Source organism: Mus caroli, chromosome 3, assembly GCF_900094665.2.
Source record: "Mus caroli chromosome 3, CAROLI_EIJ_v1.1, whole genome shotgun sequence".
Lineage (NCBI taxonomy): Eukaryota > Metazoa > Chordata > Mammalia > Rodentia > Muridae > Mus > Mus caroli.
This window is the reverse complement of record NC_034572.1, coordinates 150,933,012-150,955,264: the sequence shown is the minus strand read 5'-3', so window position 1 is coordinate 150,955,264 and position 22,253 is coordinate 150,933,012. Positions and strand designations below refer to the sequence as shown.

At 39.5% G+C, this 22,253-nt stretch overlaps 1 protein-coding gene across 12 annotated transcripts in view; it reads left to right on the top strand.

Annotated features, from left to right (window-relative positions):
• Lrrc7 (leucine rich repeat containing 7) overlaps window positions 1-22,253 on the top strand; it is a 461,164-nt gene that overhangs the window by 431,113 nt on the left and 7,798 nt on the right. For 7 of the 12 annotated variants that reach the window (XM_029475018.1, XM_029475023.1, XM_029475017.1 and 4 more), the window contains 2 exons: window positions 12,799-12,889; window positions 21,664-22,096. In XM_029475018.1, the coding sequence (XP_029330878.1) occupies window positions 12,799-12,889; window positions 21,664-21,836 (264 nt within the window). In that variant the 3' untranslated portion in view covers window positions 21,837-22,096. Of the gene's footprint in view, window positions 1-12,798; window positions 18,776-21,663; window positions 22,097-22,253 lie in introns of those variants that run through there. The other 5 variants (XM_021157471.2, XM_029475025.1, XM_029475027.1 and 2 more) reach the window with 3 other exon arrangements.

Here is a 22,253-nt window from a genome sequence, read left to right as displayed (position 1 = left end):
CATTTCGATGTCAGGTCGAAACAGGCACACATGGTGCTATTGGGTTAAAGAACTTGAACTAAACACTGACAATCGGTTCTTCCTGTGTCATTACTTGCCACTGATTGTTAAAACCCCAGATGCCAAAAAATACATCCTGATTGCAACCGTGGCCAAGACGTTTTGTAAAGCTCCTTCATTTTACTTCAACAACGACAGTTCCTGAAATAAAGGCATTTGGTTCCTGGATTCTCCCCTTCCCCATCCCCACAGCTGGTTCTGCATACAGGCCCCAGGCCACCAAACTCCCAAATGCCCACCTCCTACCTACCAGTAATCAGAGACAGCTCAACAACAAGCATATACAATGGACTCCCCTTAAGTCACCTCCTATAGAAACAGTCTCTTCCTCTAAAATGTGTAAGAAAGGTCCCTCACTCTACCATGTGAGCCTGATCTCTCCTCAAAGCCCTGCTATGCTGCTGTCTATGGCCTTAATAGCTCTTCTAGCAAATTTCTTACCTACGAAAACAGTCTGCCTCGGTGTCTGCCTTTCACTGAGCACAATCCCAGTACATGGTGGCACCTTGCACATTCTTGTTGGATTGAATGGGATCATGTGATAACACAAGAATCTGTACACGTATGGACACATGAACTGTAAGGTCATAAACTAAAAGTAAGCACAGTTGCCTGGTAGGCACCTGGGTGACTTTACCTGAGAAAGAAGACTGAGTCATGTCATGAGTCAGCTTGTTTCATTTGAAGGCTGTAACACGTGGTTGTGTCTGCCTGCTCTCCTGTGCAGAATACAAGTTAAGCTTTTTAAATGTCAGGTGGAGAAAGAATTTTCTCAAACTTAAAACTGTACATATAATCAGAAAAGAGCCACAGTATTAAACAGTTAAACATGCACTTGCCTTAAATTTATCCATTTAACTTCTTTTTCCTTCTCCCCAAATTTAACTCCCATGGAAGAGGTGTTTAATTATTTCCTGCACTACATGAAAGGCCTTAAGGGGTGCCCGTATACTTAAGGTTAAATGATTTAGCATAAGTTACCCATTATATAAATGATGGAATTACCTAAAATTGCTAGCACTTGCCTCAGGTACCCTGAGATGACATGGCATTTGGGAAAAAAAAAAAAAAGTTGATATTAGCTCTGTAGTAACAGTCAGAAAGATGCAGAGACTTTCTTCACTCAGCCCTGAGAGGCCTTCTGCCTTCTATCTACAGAACACTCAGAGAAAGTCTTAGAAAAAGGAATTCCAAGATAACCCAATACTGAAAGAACGAACAAGGTTGCTGTAGTAATTTATTCTCCCAAGTGTTTTAAACTAACTAGTGAGATCATTGTCAGCTGTTCAAGTTTCTAAAATGATAGATGCCTGAAAAGACCATGGACTGATTTGAGCTGTAGCAATGTTGACATAGCACTGTCTGGGATGAGACATCTCCACAAACAGGTTATTAAGCAGAAGGTCTTTGAGTCAGGACAAGGAAACAAAACAGGCATAAAATAGTTGAGATTTTTCTTGGCCACTTCATTAGGAAGAATCTGTTTTTTAAAGGTCTAACTAGTATGTCAACTTTAAACAGTTTGTATCATATTGATAGATCTCATATTGGGTAAACATAATTTATATTAATAACAAAGTTCCTGCCAGATCAGAAAATTAATTGCATAAATTTTTGAATTGTAAAAGACAGCCAAGAATACTAAGAGTACAACTTTCTTCTTTTTGTTGTTGTTTGTTGTTGTTGTTGTTGTTGGTTTTCAAGACAGGGTTTCTCTGTACAGTCCTGGCTGTCCTGGAACCCACTCTGTAGACCAGGCTGGCCTCGAACTCAGAAATCCACCTGCCTCTGCCTCCCAAGTGCCTGAATTAAAGACATGCGCCACCACGCCCGGCTTTGGCTTTGTGGTTTTTTTGTTTTGTTTTGTTGTGTTTTGTTGTGTTTTGTTTTGTTTTGTTTGAGTACAACTTTCTAACACTTGGTTTACAAGCTCTTTCTCTCTTCTTCCCTCCCTCCCTCCCTCCCTCATACCCTCCCTCTTTCCTCCCTTTTTCCTCCCTCCCTCCCTTAACTCAGTCTCTCACTTGCTCCCCTACCCTCACTGAATTTCAAAAGAATCTCAGAATTTGAGAAAATTGTAGCCAATTAGTTTCAGATCTCTGAGCTAGTAGAAGGGAAGGCTGGGTAGACTCCCATTTGCAGCTTCAAACAATCGGTAGATTCTGTTCCACCCATGCCAGAGTTAGAAAAGAGGTCAGTCTTCAGTTCATATTCAAAAAAAAAAAAGCACTACCTCTGCAGGTGGAAAATAAGATGCCCGTGTCTCCTAACAGGATAAGCAGGTGTTCTTTCCTTTAAAATTCTGGCAAGGGTGCATGTGGGGCAGGAGCGTGTGCCATTAGAATCCTGAGATTTACACAGTGGCTGCCAAAGATACAAAATGAGATCCTAGAATATGAGGTGGAAAAGAATTATAAGTCACTGAGTAAAAAAGCAAGAACATGGTTCAAATGGTTCACTGTCAGGAAAAGAAGCAAAATACAGAGACCTTAATAAAAATACATTAGTGTAGTTTCCGTTTTCCTCATAGTAATTAAAATCAAAAGTGGTCCATTACATTCCCTAGGGGAAAAAATTAGACTAATTCTTTGGTAGCTTTGTGTCATAAGTGAGAAAGTAAGCTGTGTTCTTGATTTGTTTTTAACACATTTGAATCCTTAAGAATGCTGGGAATTGGCTTGGTTATCAATCACAAGATCAGTATTGTACTTTGTCACTTGGACAAATATACTTTCAAAGCTTAATGACAATAAAAATCCTGAGAAATCTAAGTAAAAGGAAGATTTGACAGCACAGAACAAAAGAGACACAAAAAAGCAAAGAGATGCCACCTCCCAAGCCAGAATGTATCAGATCTGCTCTCCTTTTCTGTGACTTTATTTTATGTGTGTGCATGAGTGTGTAATCATGTGTATATTTACATGGGTAACGTGCGTGTAACTTATATGCATGTGTGTAACATTTATGTGTGTAATGTGTGTGTGTGTGTGTAACCCATATGTATATGTATAGCATATGTATGTGTATACATGGTGACCATGAAAAATCTACCAAAGAGCAACATCAAGCATCTTTATATACCACTCTCACCCTAGCTTTTGAGATGAAATCTTTCAGTGAACCTGAGCTCACCACCTAGCTGAACTGTATGGCCAGTGAGCCCAGAAGTCTTTGTGTCGTCAACCTTCTTCACCAGAACTGAGGCCACAGACTCACGCTAGCCTGGCTTCTACATGGTTACCTGGGATCCAGATACAGTGCCCATGCTGGTGCTGCAGGCATTTTAACAACAGAGCCACCTGCCAGCTCTGTATGACTCACCCAACACTTCCTTCTACACCTGTGTAATGGTGAAAGGCTGGTGAGCGTATAAACATGTTTGCCTGATTTTTCTGTACTTTACCATTTGTTTTCCCTGCATTGATATATGGCAAAGGACATATGTATGCAAACAACTCAGTCCTATTCTGCTTTAAAGCAGCACAGAAGGAAAGCTATAATCAAAGGGCTGGCACTTTGCAGCCTTACCTAGAATAATTTACGAAAAAAGGAAAGATAAACAACTGAAATTACACAAACCATTAAAAAGACATATACACGTTAGGTGGAACCCCACGAATTTGCTGATCGTTAGCCATCCAAATGGCAGTTTTGTTATTTTAATATCTACTGTTCTTTCTTCTTTCTAATATTCTTTCCACTTGAAAAGAATCCAACCAAATCCATTGCATGCACTGCAATTCCAAATGTACCTGAGCACAGAGCTATCCATTCACTGAAGTTTCTTTGTTGAAAAGATGAATAATTTGGAGAAAATTATACTCACTGGTGAGCAATAGATTTTACAGCCTAAAGCCTGCATGCTTATGCTCTGCTCTGCCCCTACCCACCCTCCCCATTTACAGCCCTATCTTGGGCAGGAAAAGGTAAAGTACATAACTTAAAAAGAATTCACCAATAGTATCTATATTTTACCAGTTACCAGGCCTGGCATTTTTTTCAACATGTGACATATCAATGTGTTGTCCTATTGAAGATAAGATAATTGCCATTTCTTACATTCTGATGGGCTTGGAATTAGTAGTATGTACTCCTGTTCCAAGGCTGGAGTTCTTTTCTCTCCTTCCTTTCTTCCTTCCTTTCATTCTTCCTTCCCTCCTTCCTACTCCTATACCTTCCCTTCCTCCTCCTCTTCCTCCTCCTCTTCCTCCTCCTCCTCTTCTACTTTTTTTTTTTTTTTGACAGATTTTCATTATGTAGCCCTTGGTTAACCTGGAACTCTCTATGTAAACCAGGCAAGCCTCAATCTCCTGGTCCAAGACTATATTTCTAAAACACTAAAATGAAATAGTTAAGGTGACAATAATATAAACCATGTATTTCTCTCCCTTTTGCTAAAATTTTGGTTTATTTTTTACTTTATATGTATGAGTGTTTTACCTACATGTATGTATGTGCACCATGTGCGTGCCTGGTGCCTGTGGAGGTAAGAAGAGGGCATCAGATCCCCTGGAACTGGAGTTACAGATGGTCTGTGAGCCACTGAGTGGGAACTGAACCCAGGTCCTCTACATGAGTAACAAATGCTCTTAACCACCGAGACATCGCTTTAGCCCTTGTACTAATCATTAAAACAGTGGTTGAGTTTATACAGAAGTTTAAAGAATAGCTGTCAGGCACTGTATCTACAGTGAACAACTGGGCTGTTTGCAGGTGTAAATTAGATGCTGTTAAAGTTTGGTCTGCACCAGGCCTGTTACCTATCTGTCCTGTTCTTTAATCACTCTGCCCTATATCCCCACTAATGCCATATAAATGGTGGATATTAGATGCTTCCCGGCTATTTCTGTAACAAAACACCTGAGGGATGAAGGATTTGCTTTGTTTGCGTATCAGAGGTTCCTGTCCAAGGTTCCTTAGGTCTATTGATTCTGGCACATTCTTCGACAAAGCCTCGTGGTAGGGAGCACAATATGACTCAATAAATGTCTAACAGGAAGCTGAGAGATGAGAAGAAGGAGTCGGGGATGAGATGTCAAAAGCGACCTGCTTCTTCCAGCCAGCCCCCACCTTTTAGACTCCACTATTTCCCCAAAATGCCACCACATTATTACACTGTCCAGAAAACAGCCACTGATTAAGTCCAAGGCCTCAGGATCTCATCCCTTGTTATCAATTGTCAACCAAATTTCCAACATTGCTCCACCATTTGGGGGATGCTTCATGCCCTAATGTAACAGTAATATTAAATGATAGTGAAGTCACATGTCATCAGAGTTCATCCCAGCTTCACACAGGGAAGAGGAGTGGGCAGGCGCAGAAGGAATATAGGAAGAAGAGCACCTGAGAGAAAGACACAGAAGCAGGGTAGGAACTTAACCAGAGTGGTATGGGGGCAACTAAGGGAGAACTGAGGAGACTCCAGGAAGAAAGAGACCCTTAAGGCACCATACCATTCCATATGGACTTGAAGGGCTCAAACATCGAGACAAGCTGAACCAGGTGGGACATAGTAGCATCTAGCTTCAGAGCTCAATGTGGCAGAGTAACCATGGATTCTGCAGCTGTCTGGCAGAATGTCTGTGGGTGGCTAGATCTGGCTATACAGATCCATGGTACTGACAGCCAGTAAAAAGGCAGATTGCCCTTGTCAGAATTAGATTTTGTGGCTCTTTAATGACCCATGAGTGTGATTAGCTAACAGAATCATCTTACGTAAAGATTGTTTATTCAGAAGCCTCCAGCTTGTATAAATTAAAGAAACAAAACAAAACAAAACAGATTCTGAGAATTCATAGCTAACACAGCAAAGCCTCCACACTGAGTCCCATGACAATGAGAACTTGTTTCATACTGGGAGTCTCTCACCTAACCTTCTAGAACACCCAGAGGAAAGCCTCTAGACCCAAGCACATTGCCAGGAGCAAATAGTCACAGCTTACCTGTGCAGGGAGAAAGTGCAATTTTTCTTTTAAAAAGCAGAAGAAGCAGTATTCAAGAGGCTCAGCATATAGCAGTCAGACAGTGTAAGCCAGTAGCTTACTGGTTGTTCTTTTAAAATATCTTTAGTAAATGAGTTCTTTGATCAAGTAAGTTGCAAAGCCACCTTAAGCCCTTCCTGTTTCAGAATTTTGTACAAAGCTTCTTAAGAGCCTGAGAGTTTTACAAAGCTTCCCCGTGGGTAGTTTCTGTCCACTTCTATGCAACATACTTTGGCAATTGCTTCTTTTAGAAGAGACCTACCTATACCAAAAGTTCATCATTGTCTCCCGGCTCAGCAGGTTCACAATCGTTAGCCTGAGTCATGAACAAGGGGGTGGAGGCATCTTCTGAATCTTTAAAAAATTTCTCCCTCCTCCACCCAAACTACAAAAATCAGAAAATGAGAAATAACTTTAAGTTCAAATGAAGTTCTGTGCCCTGAAAGAACTAAAGTCAAGGCACCGTGAATAATTTACGTATAGTTTAATTCTAGTTGATGACTGAAAAACCACAAACATCAGAGACCCTAAAGGGGATCCCATCTTTCCTGAAAGAAGCAACATCTTTCATTATTGTGTATACTCACAGAATGCTTTGAAAAATAAAATTTTCTTTAAAGACAGTTTAATTAGAAAGCACCTAAGCTGTTTTCAAACACATATAGTTTTATATGGCAGAGTTTAACTGAATAAGGCTATGCGTTTACAAAACCAGTCAGTCTCAGCGGGTTCTTTCTGCCTCTGCTTCCTAGTTTGGCTACTGTGAAAATAATGTTAATTAAGCATCTACCTGGTGTCATTTAAATCACACAGTGCTGGAAGTACCTGCTGTTGGCATACCTTACATAACCTGCTTGAGCACTTTCTGTTGAGCAGGGCTGATTGATTATTTCCTTATTTGGAATATGGACTCATTATGTAAAAAAAAAAGTTGAGCCAAACAGTATAAAAAATATTATGATAGGAAATATACCTATGTTTCTGGTTTTTTTACAAACTAGTGATACCCTGAATACACAGCAGAGAGTGGTGAAGGATAAGAGAGTTAATATCAAGCATTTGATACTGAGTCTAGGGGTAGAGCTCAGAGGTACTGTTCTTGCCCAGCCTGCTTAAGGCTTGTGATAGATCTCATCACCATAAATTAGTAGTAATAATAATAATAATAATGCAATGGACACCAGTCTGTCATTATTTGTTGTTGGGAATGGAACCTATGACCTCACAGGCTAGACGCACTCCCACACTTCCCTCCACTCCCAGATCTAACTCTGACATTAGCAATGAAACAAAAACCAGCCCAGCCACAAAGAATCTCCTTAAAATGGTCAATTTTCAAATGACATGGCAAATATAAAATAGAATACATCATCTTGAGAAGCTGCCTGATAATTCAAACATTCATTTGTTAAAGATTAGGCATGCATGACAGGAAGGAAGACTCTCTGAAGGCAGAGCAGGTTAACAGTCTTCAGACCTGTGTGTTGCTTAAGTCAGAAGAGGAATTCTTTTTCTCTTTTATTCTGTGAAATTTTAATCCCAGTAAAAGCCACTATGGTGTTAGGTTCTCTAACAAAGGACAGTTTCAGAAATGAAGGTCTATAGTTGAGATTTGTGATAGAAAATTACTTAGTGATTTGTCAGAGAGAGTACAGTATTGATTATGTAGTGTATTCAGTTGGAGTCAGCATGGGATTGATTATATGGTGAATTCGGTCAGAGTCAACGTGGTATTGATTATATAGTGCATTCAGTGCTAAATGTAGCACATTTAATGAGAATACTCTTATCCAATGAAGATTCTAAAACTGGGCCAGACAAGGATCATTCCTGTAATCCCAACATAAAGTGGATAGAAACAGGGAGTTGAATTGAGTTCAAGGCCAGCCTGGCCTAGTCACACTCTGTCTCAAAACAGAAAGGAAAGATGGAAAGAAAGAAGGAAAAGAAAAGGATAAAGTAATCGAAAAGACAAAACAAAAAAGCAAGGCAATTCTGGAATGGGAATTAATTCTAGAAAGTTAATTCCTGAAGCACAATAATTATCTGTGATGGACTGTTTGTTTCCCAGCATGCCTGGCTATCACAGCTGGGTCCCATAAAGGATTGCCTTCTCAGCTGGAGCTTGCTAGCTGACTGTGCATTCGAATTTGCAAGATATTGTTATACAAATATATGTGCCCAGGCCCTTTAAGTGTTTTCCCCTCTTGATGTGTTTAACCAAAAGCACATGTCAAGTTTCTAACCTGATTTCCCTTTTAATGTGTAAAAGAATCACTGTCCTTACCATGTGGGGCTTTCCTTCTTCAGTACCAGTAGTAAGGTTTGGAGTTTTGAGTAAGAATGCAACAGAATTCTTTTACTCTGAGAAGTTCCTATAGACAGTCATCTGTAACTCACACATTTAACAAAGGTTTTTATTAGAAGGAAGTCAAAAACAAGCCTCAGAGAAAAAGAAAAGAGAATGAAAAGTCATGTGTGTTTTACAGTGGAGTAATGAACTATATCTTCAACTTGTAATTGAACTGCAGATATTACTTTTATGAACTCCTAGTATTTCCATGTCTAAATCATGACAAGAGGAAACAAAGCATTTTGCAGCACAGGAGTGTTCACATCGGATTTAAATTAGTCAGGGTGACTTTTGGAAGCAGTGTAAAGATTACACTGGAAAGGTCTTCCATACTTTCAAATCAGCTCCTGCTAGAAGCCCATTAATTATATATTCTCAAAGTGTACCATTTTCTGAATATCTCTTCCATGATTGTTTCCCTACTAGCTTTACTAGAACTTAATAAGCATCTCATTTGTTTCTCATTAACTTGCAATTTCCTCAAAACTGCACACACTTTATGTGAACCTGATGTTTATTTAAAACACACACACATGTGACCAAATGTGACATTTCAAAAGTTTCCTGATTGAGCACTGGTCCATATTATTGCTTGCACTTATGTTGTGTACATATTTAAATGTCATACGGTAATGCTTTCTATGTATTTATCTTTCAAAACAACACTGAATTTGTGTTCTGCAGTTGGCACCACCATTAAAACAGCTTTCCTCTCCTCCGCCTGACACACACATTCAAAGCAACCACAACCTTGCTAATTGTACTCTAGGGTTTTCCTCGCCTTTATTTAATCATAAAAATTACAAATTCAATGGCTCTTTGAGTGACGTCTGAACTATCCAAGGTGAAAGCAGGTATTCAATGCTTGTGGTCACAGAAATAGTGTAAGTTATTTTGGGTCTTCTGTCCTAAGGATGAGAATACTGTTCTCTGGGACAGCATTCTTTTACTTCTGACAGCACTCAACCAGTTTCTCCATTCTCCTCTGACACTGCCTCGCATGGAAACAGGCATTTCAGTATGTTCTACACCAAGAAAATGCTCAGGGCCAGTAAAATGGCTTAACAGGTAAAGGTGCTTGCTGCCATGCCTAATGACCAGACTCCATCCCAGGACTCACATGGTGGGAAGAGAAAACTGACTGCCACAAGCTTTCCTCTTACTTTCACACATTTGCCACAGCACATATGCATCCATGTGGATACACATACACACCAAAAAAAAATAATATAAATAAAAATGTAATAAAAATTTAGAATGAATAAAATGTAAATGAATAGCTCAATTACTATTTTAAAAATAATTCTTAAGGTTGGGAATAATCGCATACACCCATGTACTGGGCACTAGCGAAGGGATTATTAAACTTTGACATTGAGATCTTCCATTATTAATGAAACCTGAGTTCAAAACTACACTGGCTGCAGAGCTAGACACTGTATCAAAGAAGCAAAGTAAATAGATAAAATAACATTTAATAAACCTAAAAGAAGAGCTTTACCTCACAACATCCAGAAAAACTGGGCCAAAGTCAAACTGTGCCAAAGTACAATGATAACTACTGTGGGTAAATTCCTGTTTGCCAGGGGTTATCTCCAGTGATTTATTTATGTCTCAGTCTAACTTTCCCTCTATCCATCTGCCTACCTACCAATCTCTATCTATTGTCCATTGGTCTATCTTGTCTCTATCTACCTCTTCAGGACTACCTAGTGCTTCCTTAACTGAAACCCTCCCCTCTAGCTTCTGTTTACTTCCGTGAGCTTTCCCAGCTCCATTATCTTAGGTATACGTTTTACAGTCTCCAAATCTAGAAGTCCTTCAACCTGACACTTTGAAATATAAAAATGTTGGACAATACTCAGAAGGTTATGGGTTCTCTGCAATTCTAGGTTAAGGCTTCAGATAGAATATGGGCGCTGGCAAAGGGATTATTAAACTTTGACATTAATCTTCCATTATTAAACTGTCACTTTACAACTAACACTTACCTTTTGGGAAAATTGAAAGCAGTAAGTACATCATTTTCTTGAGGGTTTGCTATTTTCCCAATGACCGAACTAAAATGAGAATAAGAAAAAGTTCCTCATGCTGTGTTCTATTCCCTGGAACCTCATTGGGTTTTGTTGTTGTTGTTGTTTGTTTGTTTTGTTATTTTGTTTTGGTTTTCGTTACAACTTAAAGCAAGAAGGTGTTGTTGTTGTTGTTGTTGTTTTAAATCAAAAAGTTTAACTTAGCATACCCCCAATTCTACTCAGCTACTGTCTCTTGCCACTGAAATAACTCATGCCAACCAGTCAGCGTTTTCATTAGAGAAAACCTGAAAAAAAAAAAAAAAAAAAAAAAAGTACACACAACTGGATAATTCAAAGCAAATTTGTCGCTCTAGGAACACGTTTCTCTTTCCATTCCCCAGGCTATTCCCTATTGATAGACATGCCATGATTTTAAATTCAGCGTTTGTGAACCTTCTTTGCTACGTTACTATCCTATTTTAACTAACTAGGGATAAAATTATATATGCAATAACTTTTATCTAAGTTATAAAAATGTGTAGTACTGTTGAGGTACAAATGTTTTTTGAAATTTGGAAAAGATGACGACAGTGAAAGACATTTTAACTCTTAATTGAATGGTTAATTCAAATATAAAAAGCATAAAAAAAGAGTAAGTGTTCCCAGATTACGTTTGAGTGTACTGCAAATGGGAGAAGTCCAGCTAGAGAGCTGACTCAATGGTCAGAGTTGGTTGTACAAGCACACAGACCTGAATCGGGATCCTCAACACCCATATAAAAATTGGGCATAGTATTACACACCTGCCATCCTACACTGGGAAACAGAAACAAGAGGATCTGTAAGGTTTGCTAACCAACAGCATAGCTGAATTGGTGTGCATTAGGTTCAATGAGAGACCAAGCCTCAAATAGTAAGGTGGAGAGCCTAATTGCCTAATATCATCCTCTGGGCCTCCACATACACACATACACACTCAGGTATACACATGTGCACACACGTGTGCATACATGCATGTATACACACAAAACATACACACACATGGACATGTACACACATATTTATGTACCTATGCACAAACACACACATGTACACAAGACTCACATGCGTGCAAGCACGTATGTGCACGCATTCGTGAGCACGTATGCATGCACATGTACACACACACATACACACACAGAAACTTATGGATTCTACTACATATACATTGTGAAGCAGTCCAATTAACTGACTCCAAATCCAATGCATTTAATCCTTCAAGGAAATAGTTATGTAACTGTCAGTTATTTGGATGACGGAAATTTATTCCAAATTTCATTCATGTTGTGTTTAATTTAGTCTTAATCCTCGGAGGCATATGGACCTACCTCCCCCTAAATTCAGAATGAAAATAATTCAAGTAGTACAATTTGCTATTCAGTATAAAGAAAGCCAAGGACCATAAACACTTGTTAGAGAGAAAAATATACATTTTGTGACAGCAGTAACCAGCTGGAATTCCAACAGACTAATTACATTTTAAATGAAGTTTGATGTCTTGCCGGATGACCCTTAGCTAGAATACTGCAGGCTTTCTCTGTGACTAATGTCGCTGGACTTTAGTCCTAAAACATGGATTCATTGAACTGTGTTAAAAACCAATGTGCAAATAATGCAAACATTAGCATTTATTAATAGACTATTTTAATTTAAATAATATATAAATCAACTATTTTTCATTAGGTCAAAATAAGATTAAATAGTGCCATAAGTGTTCACTTACATTTTGCAAAATTAAAATGTCTGACTTAGAGCTGAAGAGACAGCTCAGTGGTTAAGAGCCTTACAGCTCTTACAAAGAACCTGAGTTTGGTTCCTATCACCCATACCAAGCAGCGCCTAACCACCTATAACACCATTTCCAGGGGTCCAATGCCCTCTTTTGGCCTCCACAGGCTCCCACATACATATGATATGTATTCACAAAGATGGATATACGTACATGAAAATAAAAATCATTTTAAAAATATACTAGTGAGTTTATGCCAGTAATAGTGTCAACTAAGTGCCACCTCAACTAGGAACTCATACAAACAAATGGGAGCCACAAGGTTGGGGCATGGCTCTGCTGCAGAGGGCTTGCCCAGCATGTATCAGGACCTGACTTCTATCTCTAACACAGCAAAACCCCAATGACAAAACCCAGAACAATGCAGTAGAACTGCTGTGTTGTCAGTACATCTGACTGATCTGACTCAGTAGGACATTATGATCACACACAAGCAAGGAAGCCACTTCACTCTGGATCTTATCATCTTGTTGCTGTGCTCCTTGGAGCCCTGTAATTACAGTGGTGCAGAGGGGGTAAACTGTTTGCATTGACTGACCTGTTTCATTCTTGTGTTTTTAGGCAAATGGACACAGTTTTGTGCATATGGAACATGAAAAGGCTGTTTTACTACTGAAGAGCTTCCAGAACACAGTAGACCTAGTTATTCAACGTGAGCTCACTGTCTAAATGTTTTTATAAATAGTGAAGATATGTCAGGCCAGAGCTAATGTTTAAAAATAAATTTATACATAGAAACAAATTTTGCCAGTTGCTGGACCAATGGCAAACATCAGTGCCAGGTGTATAATAGTGTATGTTAGCCTTCCACCCTGAAAAATGTTACTTATAAACATGGCGTTTGCGCGCAGTTCTGTATCAGTTCCAGCGGCAGCCTCTGGCTGTGCATTGGTGCAGTTTTATTTCTGTTTTTGTTTTTTAATCAAATAAGTTGTCTTCTCAAAGTGGATTTCCTATAATTTCGGAGCACGGAAGCACACACAAGCTCTTTACAAATTCTGCTCTCCATCAGAAATACTGCCTCAAAAATTGTATATAAAGAGTTGTAATCCCCATAAAGTATTTCTAGCACAAGGTATATGTTGGCATATATACAAAAAAGAATATAGAAAAACGATATTTTCGTAAACATCTTGGATTGAGAAAGAAAATATATCTTAAAATAAGACTTTACTATATTGAATCTTTTTCAATAAAAATTACATGATTACGCCTTATGGAAGCAACTGTACATAAAGTATAAAGTATTTATATTTGGTTCCATAGCCATTTGCTAAATTCTCATAGTAGAGTGAAATGATTCATAAATTATCCATTAATCTCTGGGACCTGAGTAAAAAAAAAAAACCGGAGAAGGTAAATCTGTTCAATGCCTTTAGCTAATTAAGAGGACACAAGCTGACTTCAGAGACAGACCACAGGTGGCTGCGAGTCAGTCTCTTCATCAAAACCACATGCAGTGAGCGATGGGTGGCGGGAAAGGCTTAATGCTTTAATGTTCTGTTTCCTCGGGTTATGTTGGCTATAAACTGTGGCCCCTGTGATTCCTTTACTGTAAATGTGGAACTTATCTGTGTGCTGACTTAATTAATTTGTTACCTTTAAATCATTTTAAATGAATTTTGGGAATTGATAACATTTATTATAGAGAAAGATTTGTTGGAACGCTATAGTGGTTTCAAAACTTTGGTATTGAAATATGAAACTTCAGATATAATTTCTCAGAGCTGTGGTCTACTGATATCATTAAATTCCTGTTGGTTTTTTTTTTTTGTGGACAGAAATAGACAAAATGTTTTTTCTCCAAATAAAAAGTTTTAAGGAACATAACCATGAATTCAATCATACTAGAGAGTGAAAACAGCCTAGTTAATGCACTTTTACAATCTGTTTTCCTTTGAAAAAATTCAAAATTTGTTTTACAATCCTTTAAAATATTTCTTTTTATATTAGTCATCAATTTGATTAAAATATTAATTTGAAATTTTAGATCAACTTTCCATAATTGGTTGTATAAACTCCCTCATATACCTACATCACTTTTTATACAATAAATTTATTTCATATAGTAGTGTTTAAATATTCTATAGAATTTTACAATAAAATCACATGTGGATGTCACCAGAGCTCTGAGGATAATATTTGTAAGTTTGTTTTATGAGGACATTGAAAATACTGTATTTTTGTAGGATCTATTAAAATGAGTGCCACTTATTAGAAGTACAGTGGTTTTTTTGGCATAGACTTTGTCGGAGAAAAATGTTACTTCATTTACCAAGCAGTGCACTAGCTCTGGTCTTGATTTATGCCAGGGTGACACAATACCGTAGTCTTATAGACTTGGACAATTAGCTGCTGATTCTAGATTGACCTTTTTACACAGAAGCGGCCATCATGTGTATTTTAATATATTGAGAGCATTTAATGAGAAGTGTTTTTCAAAGCCTAATTTTCTGTGTCAAAAACTCACAGCACATCACCATAACAGATGTTCTGGGCTCAACCTTAGTTAAGAGAAGCAAGACAAGCTCAGAACAGTGTGGTAGCTTGCAACACTCAGAAAGCAGCCATCAAGGCTACACAGCCTTCTACAAGAGAGGCAGGAGGCAGCCAGATGGAGGGCTCCCCAGGAAATTTCTTGTGTCAGAGCATCAAATGCTCCTGAGGCCTTCAGCTGAGAGGATGAAGCTCCCTCCTTGATAGATTGCATTGCATGAGGCCTTGCTTTGACACTTCCTTCTCTGAGGTCCAGCCATGAAGAAAGGAAAAAGAGGGCTTGCTGTCCTCTTGGGAAAGTGTGGATATAGTCAATGCTACACACTGATAGGTAGATAGATGGTCACACAGAGGGACATTTTCTGTTTTAGGTTAACTCAATGGAATCACTAATCAGTTGTTGGGGGCTTCTCGTTGATTTTAAAGGCTACCCGAGCCAATAATTTGTTGATCTAGAGATATTTGACATTTTGTTTTTGAGTAACTAATTTGCTGCCTGAAACTAAAATCCAGTTCATGTTAACATCAAACATAGAAGTCAAGAGTATGCTGTAAAAAGGAAAGAAAGAAAAAGAAAAGTCAACAAAGAAGTCCCCAATGGCATCATAAAATTTCTACCTCTTGATAGGTCCTCGATCTTCCTGCTAAGGAAGCTGCTTATAGACATGGATCAATAGGGCAATATGGAGTAGGTTGGAGACATTAAGTGGTAGAAAGAACAAATACTGACAATTAGTAGTCAACATCTGTGGGGGTTGCAAGATAGATAGTCATAAAGGGGCATTTTTTTAAAATGAGTAACAAGGCAGACAGTATTTTGTCATAAACACTTTGCTTAGGTGACTCTTGACTGCCAGGCAACACAGACCCTCAAAACACATGTCGTGCTGACTTGAAGCTTGTGAAACTGTGCCTGTCCCTTAGAATTGTCTAGGCTTTGCCTTGGAATGCTGCCTCCATAGACAAGACCTCTGCATCAGGGATGTGGACTAACACTGCCTTGTGTTCAGAGATGAGTCCATGCAAACAAAATATTGCTGCCACTCTCTCCTTAAAAGTGGGATTGGGCTATTTCTTACAATGTGTGTGAGGCAAAGAGAGAGGATAGAAGTTAGAATAATGACAAAGAAGTTTGATTTACATATTCAAATATCAAGAGAAAAGTTTCTGAATTTTCCAAAATATTAGATGGAAAAACCCAGAAACTCTTAGTTTTTAGTCCTCAAACCTGTCTAGAGTGCTCACCACAGTTTAATGTTTGGAAAACAGTGTTCTTCTCAGTTCTTCTTCACACTGGGTCTGAGTTGTCATCATCATTTTCTGCTTCTCACTGGCAGGAAGATCTAGTATGTTTATTCCAGTGAATACATTTCTATGGAGAGAAAGAATATGACCTAATCAGATCAAAATTCATATTGGTATCAGACTGCTATTTGAACCATTCATAACATGCTTGACTAATCCATGAAATGGCAACCCACCCACAGATTCCCTGGACACTAGATCAGCAAAAAGTAACAAGTTAGGAAAATAATGAAGTCCAGTCAGCTAAGATGGCTGTTTAGTACAGACACCCAGGTTGAAGGGTCAGGGAAAACCCTGCGGCAGAAATGTTCATCTTTCCACAGCTTAACCAAATACTCAAATGCCAGTCAGTGATGTAGCCACATCTGTCTCATGGGTGTAACTTCTTGACCCAGTTAGGACTTTGGTGAATTTTCTAGATTTAAGACTACTTTCATAAACTTTTTTTCTAGCAAACCTAGGAGAGGCACTCTTCCCTTATTTGGAGCATTAGCCTGGCTTCCCCTGAAAACATGCTATGTCAATCAAATAGAATGTGGGCTAAGGGAAATTGGGTGTGCTCTGTGGAACACACATAGACAATGTTACAAGAAATATGAATGTTGACTCTCCTGCACATCTGTATGGCTCCATTTTAGTCAAAAAGATTCAGTGAGTTTCCCACAACACCCATGTACAAGACTAAGGCAGACACAACTGTGTTTCCATCTCTGTTATGACGCATCTGGAGACATTTCTGCGTCTAGCATGCAAAGCTAGTCTCCTCTCAGAGCTGTTGTCTTTCTGTAGACTCATGCCCTACCCACCCTTGCTGTCCAGTGGAGGTGAGTGTTGTGTCCAGCCCACTGAGACAAGCCTCCAGAACTCTAGCTGCCAGAAGGCCCAGAATATCAACTGGGAGCTTCTGCCCCAGCTTGAGAGCAACTCTCCTAGGGAAGGGTCAGTACTTACCATGTTGCTGACAGCAGCAAACAGCTCATGTACAAAGATGTGTGAGGGTGGCGGTGCCTTAACGAAGCCACCTTTCCACATCTTTGCTTATTTTCACTGTTGCCTCTCCATTCTCAGTGTTAGGTTTTTGCCATACTGGGAGACTTTCTCTGAGCTGCTTTTATGCATATCGGGGTACCTAGTAGTCTTCCCAACCTTTAACACTGTGAGAAAAATTATCCACAAACACTCTCCTGTGAGGACAGAAGCACCTGCCTTCCACCCTAAAGCATTCAAGAGTTTTGAAAGAATGAAGAGGAAAAAACACTTCAAGATTTTACTTTAAAACCAACAGTGAAAACAAAGGAATGTGGGTCCCTTTGCTTTTTCACTCTATGATTGTCTTGATTTTTCCTAGGAGTTGATTTTTGGGGGGAAATAAGGAGATATAGTTTCAACTTTAGGGACACCTTGACTCCCTGGGTTCTGCAGGTGGATTCTTTGACATCACCCTAAGTAGGGAAATTTTTTTTTAAATGACAGACCTGGACCCAACATGTACAAGCAGCCAAGAGATGTGGGGTATAGCCCTTTCTTCCAAAATTTCAAGATACAGTCTTATTTTGGCACAACTTGGTTCATGGTAGCACCATAAAAAATTAAATATTGGGAAATTTCAGGCAGCATTTATGTAGAAAATGCTAAAATCCTATGTAGACCTGGCCAAGGCCGAAGCAGTAGGCCAGTCCCCAGCACATAAATTTACAAATCTAGCATAATTTTCCCTCCTTTATTTAAAAAAAGGGCTCTTGTTTTATCGTTTAAGCTAGTATCATTTGTTTATATGAATGGATATGGAAAAGGGGTTTAAAAGAATCATTCAAATTTCCTTCCCTTTGAAAGTTTGTTCTTTCATTTTAAACAAGTGTATTATTTGTAGTGTTGATCCCCATCCCCTATTTTAAAATAAAACAATGAGCATATAGTTGTACAGATAGGCAGGCATCTCTCACCTCAAGAAAACTATCTCACATAATATTGTTTTCAACAGCAAACTCCTTCACAATAGGGTAGCTGATCTCAGTAATGTAAGATATGTTATAGTCAAGGCATCAAGAGACAGGACTTTGCAGACTGCCACAAAAACAAAGTGCAGTGATTATAAATTTTATGACAATTATCTGCTGGGCACCTCTATGCATCAGGCCTGTTGGGGACACAGCACAGTCTCTCCTCTGCACAAAACATCATAGCTGAGAGGAAAGAGAAGCTGCAGACAAAATGAGGCAGGTATGGTGAGTCCTCTGTCTCTGCCCTTACCCCATGCCAGGGCTGATGGCATCAACTCTGTCTGGATTGGAACAGTACTTCAATTGGAGCTCTCTCTATATATATTTCTTCCTACTGGGTCCTAGGGCCACTGATAGAGCATTTAAAGCATTTGTTGGGACTTAAAAAGACTTTTGACAAACGGATCATGGCTGGACAAGGGAAATAGAACCAAGAATCTCTTGGATTTTGGAGGAAGGGTTGTCATGAAGACAGTTGTCCCTCAATCTGGCCTAGTGTTCAGCTCCATGCTCTTGCATTAGTAGATGATAAAATCATAACAGACACAGGCACAAGAGAAGGTCTTTCCTGTACCCACCGCCTCTAGAGCACACTTTCAGAGTCCAATGTTAGAACCGGCCACGCAGAAAGGCAGTAAACATCCCAGTGTAGGGTTGTACACCTTTAATCAGAACTCAGGAGGCAAGAGCTAGTGACTATCTATGAGCTCAAGGCCAACCTGGTATACATAGTAAGTTCCAGGACAGTCAGAGCCATATAGTGAGACCCTGTCTTTTATCAATTAATTCATCAATCAAAAAAGAAAGGCAGTAAACAGAGAACAACATTTTTGCCTGTGTATTTCCCTGTGGGTTTAAGAACACTGTCACAGCCTGTTTATGCCACTGGATTGCACATATTCACAAATCAAACTGTTTTCCTTCAGGAGAGCTGAGGCCTCTGATTATAGTACCAGCTTGTATCTTTTCTTTGAAAAGAACACACAGACTAGGTGTTCTTTTACTTCTGTGTGTCCCAGTGATTCACCACCTTGGTACACATTGGTTCCCCTAGCAGGCTTCCTCTCCCAGACTCCTTTCCAAGTTACCAATCATGCTTGGCCTTCAGGGTCCTGCCTCAGTGAGCACGAAGGCTTTCTTAATCTTAATGGGAAAACTGTGTGTCGGTACCACGGACATGGTGTAGCCTTCACTCTGCCTGAGCCCCTGGCTGCTTGTGTTATAAGAGAGAGAGAGAAAGAGAGAGAGACAGAGACAGAGAGACAGAGACAGAGAGACAGAGAGACAGAGAGACAGACAGAAAAAAACAGGAAGCATTTACAAGTCTTCTGAACGGCAACCAGAACACACCAATCCCTCAGCCTTAGTGCCACAAGCAGAGTAAGTGACATATTTAACAAATATTGACTTGAATGGGTGACTGATATTCAATCTGTATATCCTTAAGTGGTGAACCTTAGATTCACTATTCTCATTTTTGCTGGGGGTGGAGGCATCCTCTAAGCTGACTTCCCCCGTCTCCTTGCCATTTCTTCTCAGACTTTCAGAACCCTGTGCTGTTCATTTCCTTTTTACGTGTTCTAAAGATGCCAGAACTGCCCAAAACTTTTGACAACAGAACAATTGTTCCGTTTGAAAACATTGTCTTTATATCCTTTTAATTAGCACAGAACTTTCTTCTGGGGAGAAGCCATGCTGTCAGAAATGTCCTAGAGACATGAAGGATGGTGTGGATCTCACAAAGCTGTGGTTTTAAGTGTCTTAGAGACCACCAAGCCCTGGACCCCATCTTGGACATAGTCCTCAAGCCCCATTGAGGTGTCTATTGAAGACTGTATGTGGTCAAGGCTGACTTCAGACTCATTTAATGTAAAGATCCATTTGTCTGTATAATATGACTAGGGAGGTTGTTGGCTTAAATTGTCTTTACAATATGAAGGTGGGGAGAAGAGACAAGAACATCATAAAAGAACATGAGAAATTCAGAGGAGAAATGAGGTACCCATAGTCAACAGAGCGTTTTACTGAGATACAACATACCACCTGAATTCCCCAGTAAGGAGGCCTGTCTTACCTTTGTGTTACCACCATCCACTAATAAAACTGAGGAAGCGCCAAATTACTGTTGCTTTTCCACCAAAATTTCCTTCTTTTAGGGTTCTGAGATACATGCTATCCTTACAATCATTTGAACATGCCCACAAAACTTTTTTTTTTAAGGGAGCATGTAGTTACAAAGAGTCACCACTAGGTGGAGAGAATCTTCATAGATTTGATGTAAGAGTTGAGACAAATCTTCCCAGCCTGTTCTTGTAGCTGATGGAGTTGTTAGTAATAGCCCTTTTTACACTCTTTATTAAAGATTATAATTGTGCTCTAAGATTAAATGATGCCAGTGGATTCTATACCTTTCTGTACTAAAATGTTCAGGTTGAATCAACTTTTCAGACTGTCACTGTCTCTCTCTCTCTCTCTCTCTCTCTCTCTCTCTCTCTCTCTCTCACCCTTGGACCACAGTGTGCTGTGATTCCGATCTTTCTAAACTGTTCATCAAGCACATGCTCCAGTTTCGTAGCTTTCTTGAGTCTTCCAAATACTTTGTGCTGATCTCCCTTATTTAATCCGCAATTCCCTTCAGTTGATGTGGCAATATATTTGCTTTAAAATCATCATTATTTACTTTGTAAAATCTCTCCAAAAGTTAAGCATCAGGAATCAAGTTTACCTGAATGGCCTCTCTTAATGAAATACTAATCAAGGTCCTGCCTGAATGTACATTTCTGGCTGACATCTGGTAGTAACTCCTCTGTAAACTCACTTTTCACTTTATTCATGTGTACAAGTAATTAGCCTATCCTAAATGGAGTTTATTGCATAGAGAATTTTTTTTTAAAAAGCATCGCATAAAGTGAGAATTGGGTTTCAAGAAAGGCCTACAGTAAACCCATCCCCAGCCTCTTTCAATCAGAAGATCCACATATTGCAAGCACAGACTATTTGGCTGCCTTCGTGGTGCACTGTGGTTCTGAGATATTTAGAATTTCAGGGCCTCTGATGGCTGGGTCCTGATGGAGGAAGCCACATCTAAGCTAAGGATGTCTTCACTATAACCTCAGCAAGCTTTCCCCTTGCTGATCCCATCAGAACCATCCCCGGTTGAGCTTCAGACTCCCCTCTGCCAACACTTAATCTTCTCCTCTTTCAGCAAAAGTAAACAGATGACAGAATGTTCTTCCCTGAAGCTTACTAAAACTTTAAATCCCAGTGTTATTCTCCAAAGGAAGCTGCTTTCTTCTGGCCACCAGGTCACCAGCTCCTATAGTGAGCTCTGAGCAGATTCTAGTCAGCCTCTTTAAGGGGCTGGGACTAATCGCTGTGACCTCAATCAAGCCTGCTGGTTTTATGATACCAGGAAGGCTCACCAGGTGAACTTCTGCTTCTTTTAGGAGGCTAAGCATCCCCCAGCCACCCTGGACTTGAGCAGTGTTACCTGCCAGCAAACACAACAGTGCCAACCACTGGTCTCTTCTTTTGGAAAACGTTTGACTTTTAACTTGCTTTCTTCTCTATTTCATCATTATCCTCCTTTCCGACTTTCATGTACTCCTAAAATTTTTGGTTGTAGAACTAAGCAAGAGAATGAGAACTGGGAAGAACCTTGGAACAATGCTGAGAGGCTGCCCAGATGCTCTTCTGTGTTCCACAGCACTGCCGAATCTTCCTTGTGGCTCTGGTACTGTACTGCCACTCAAATTTTGGTACAAACCATTGAAGTATTTTTTGCTTGTTTTTTATTAATCTTAGTGTTCTGTTCCTGGAATAGTCTCTCAGTTAGCACATTCCCCCTTGTCCTGAGATCACCAAGCTCTTCAAGATTAAGGCTCTTGCTTTCTAGCCTGCCAGCTCTGATGCAAAGCCAACACCCTTTTCTACTCTGCAGTATGAAGTGCTCAGGACTGTGTTTTTAGCTGTTCAGAATATTAGAGTTATTCATGTTGGTTAGTGGAGTTATCCTTCAGTGTAGAAAGAGAAGACTGCAAGAAAAACTGGCACTAACTTAAGTGGTCTCTGACACCTTCCCTAACCCTGTCCCAGTTTGTGTCACATTCTACAATAGATGAGTGACCATGATCAGAGAAACTGGTTTTTTTTTCTTCCTTCCTTCCTTCCTTCCTTCCTTCCTTCCTTCCTTCCTTCCTTCCTTCCTTCCTTCCT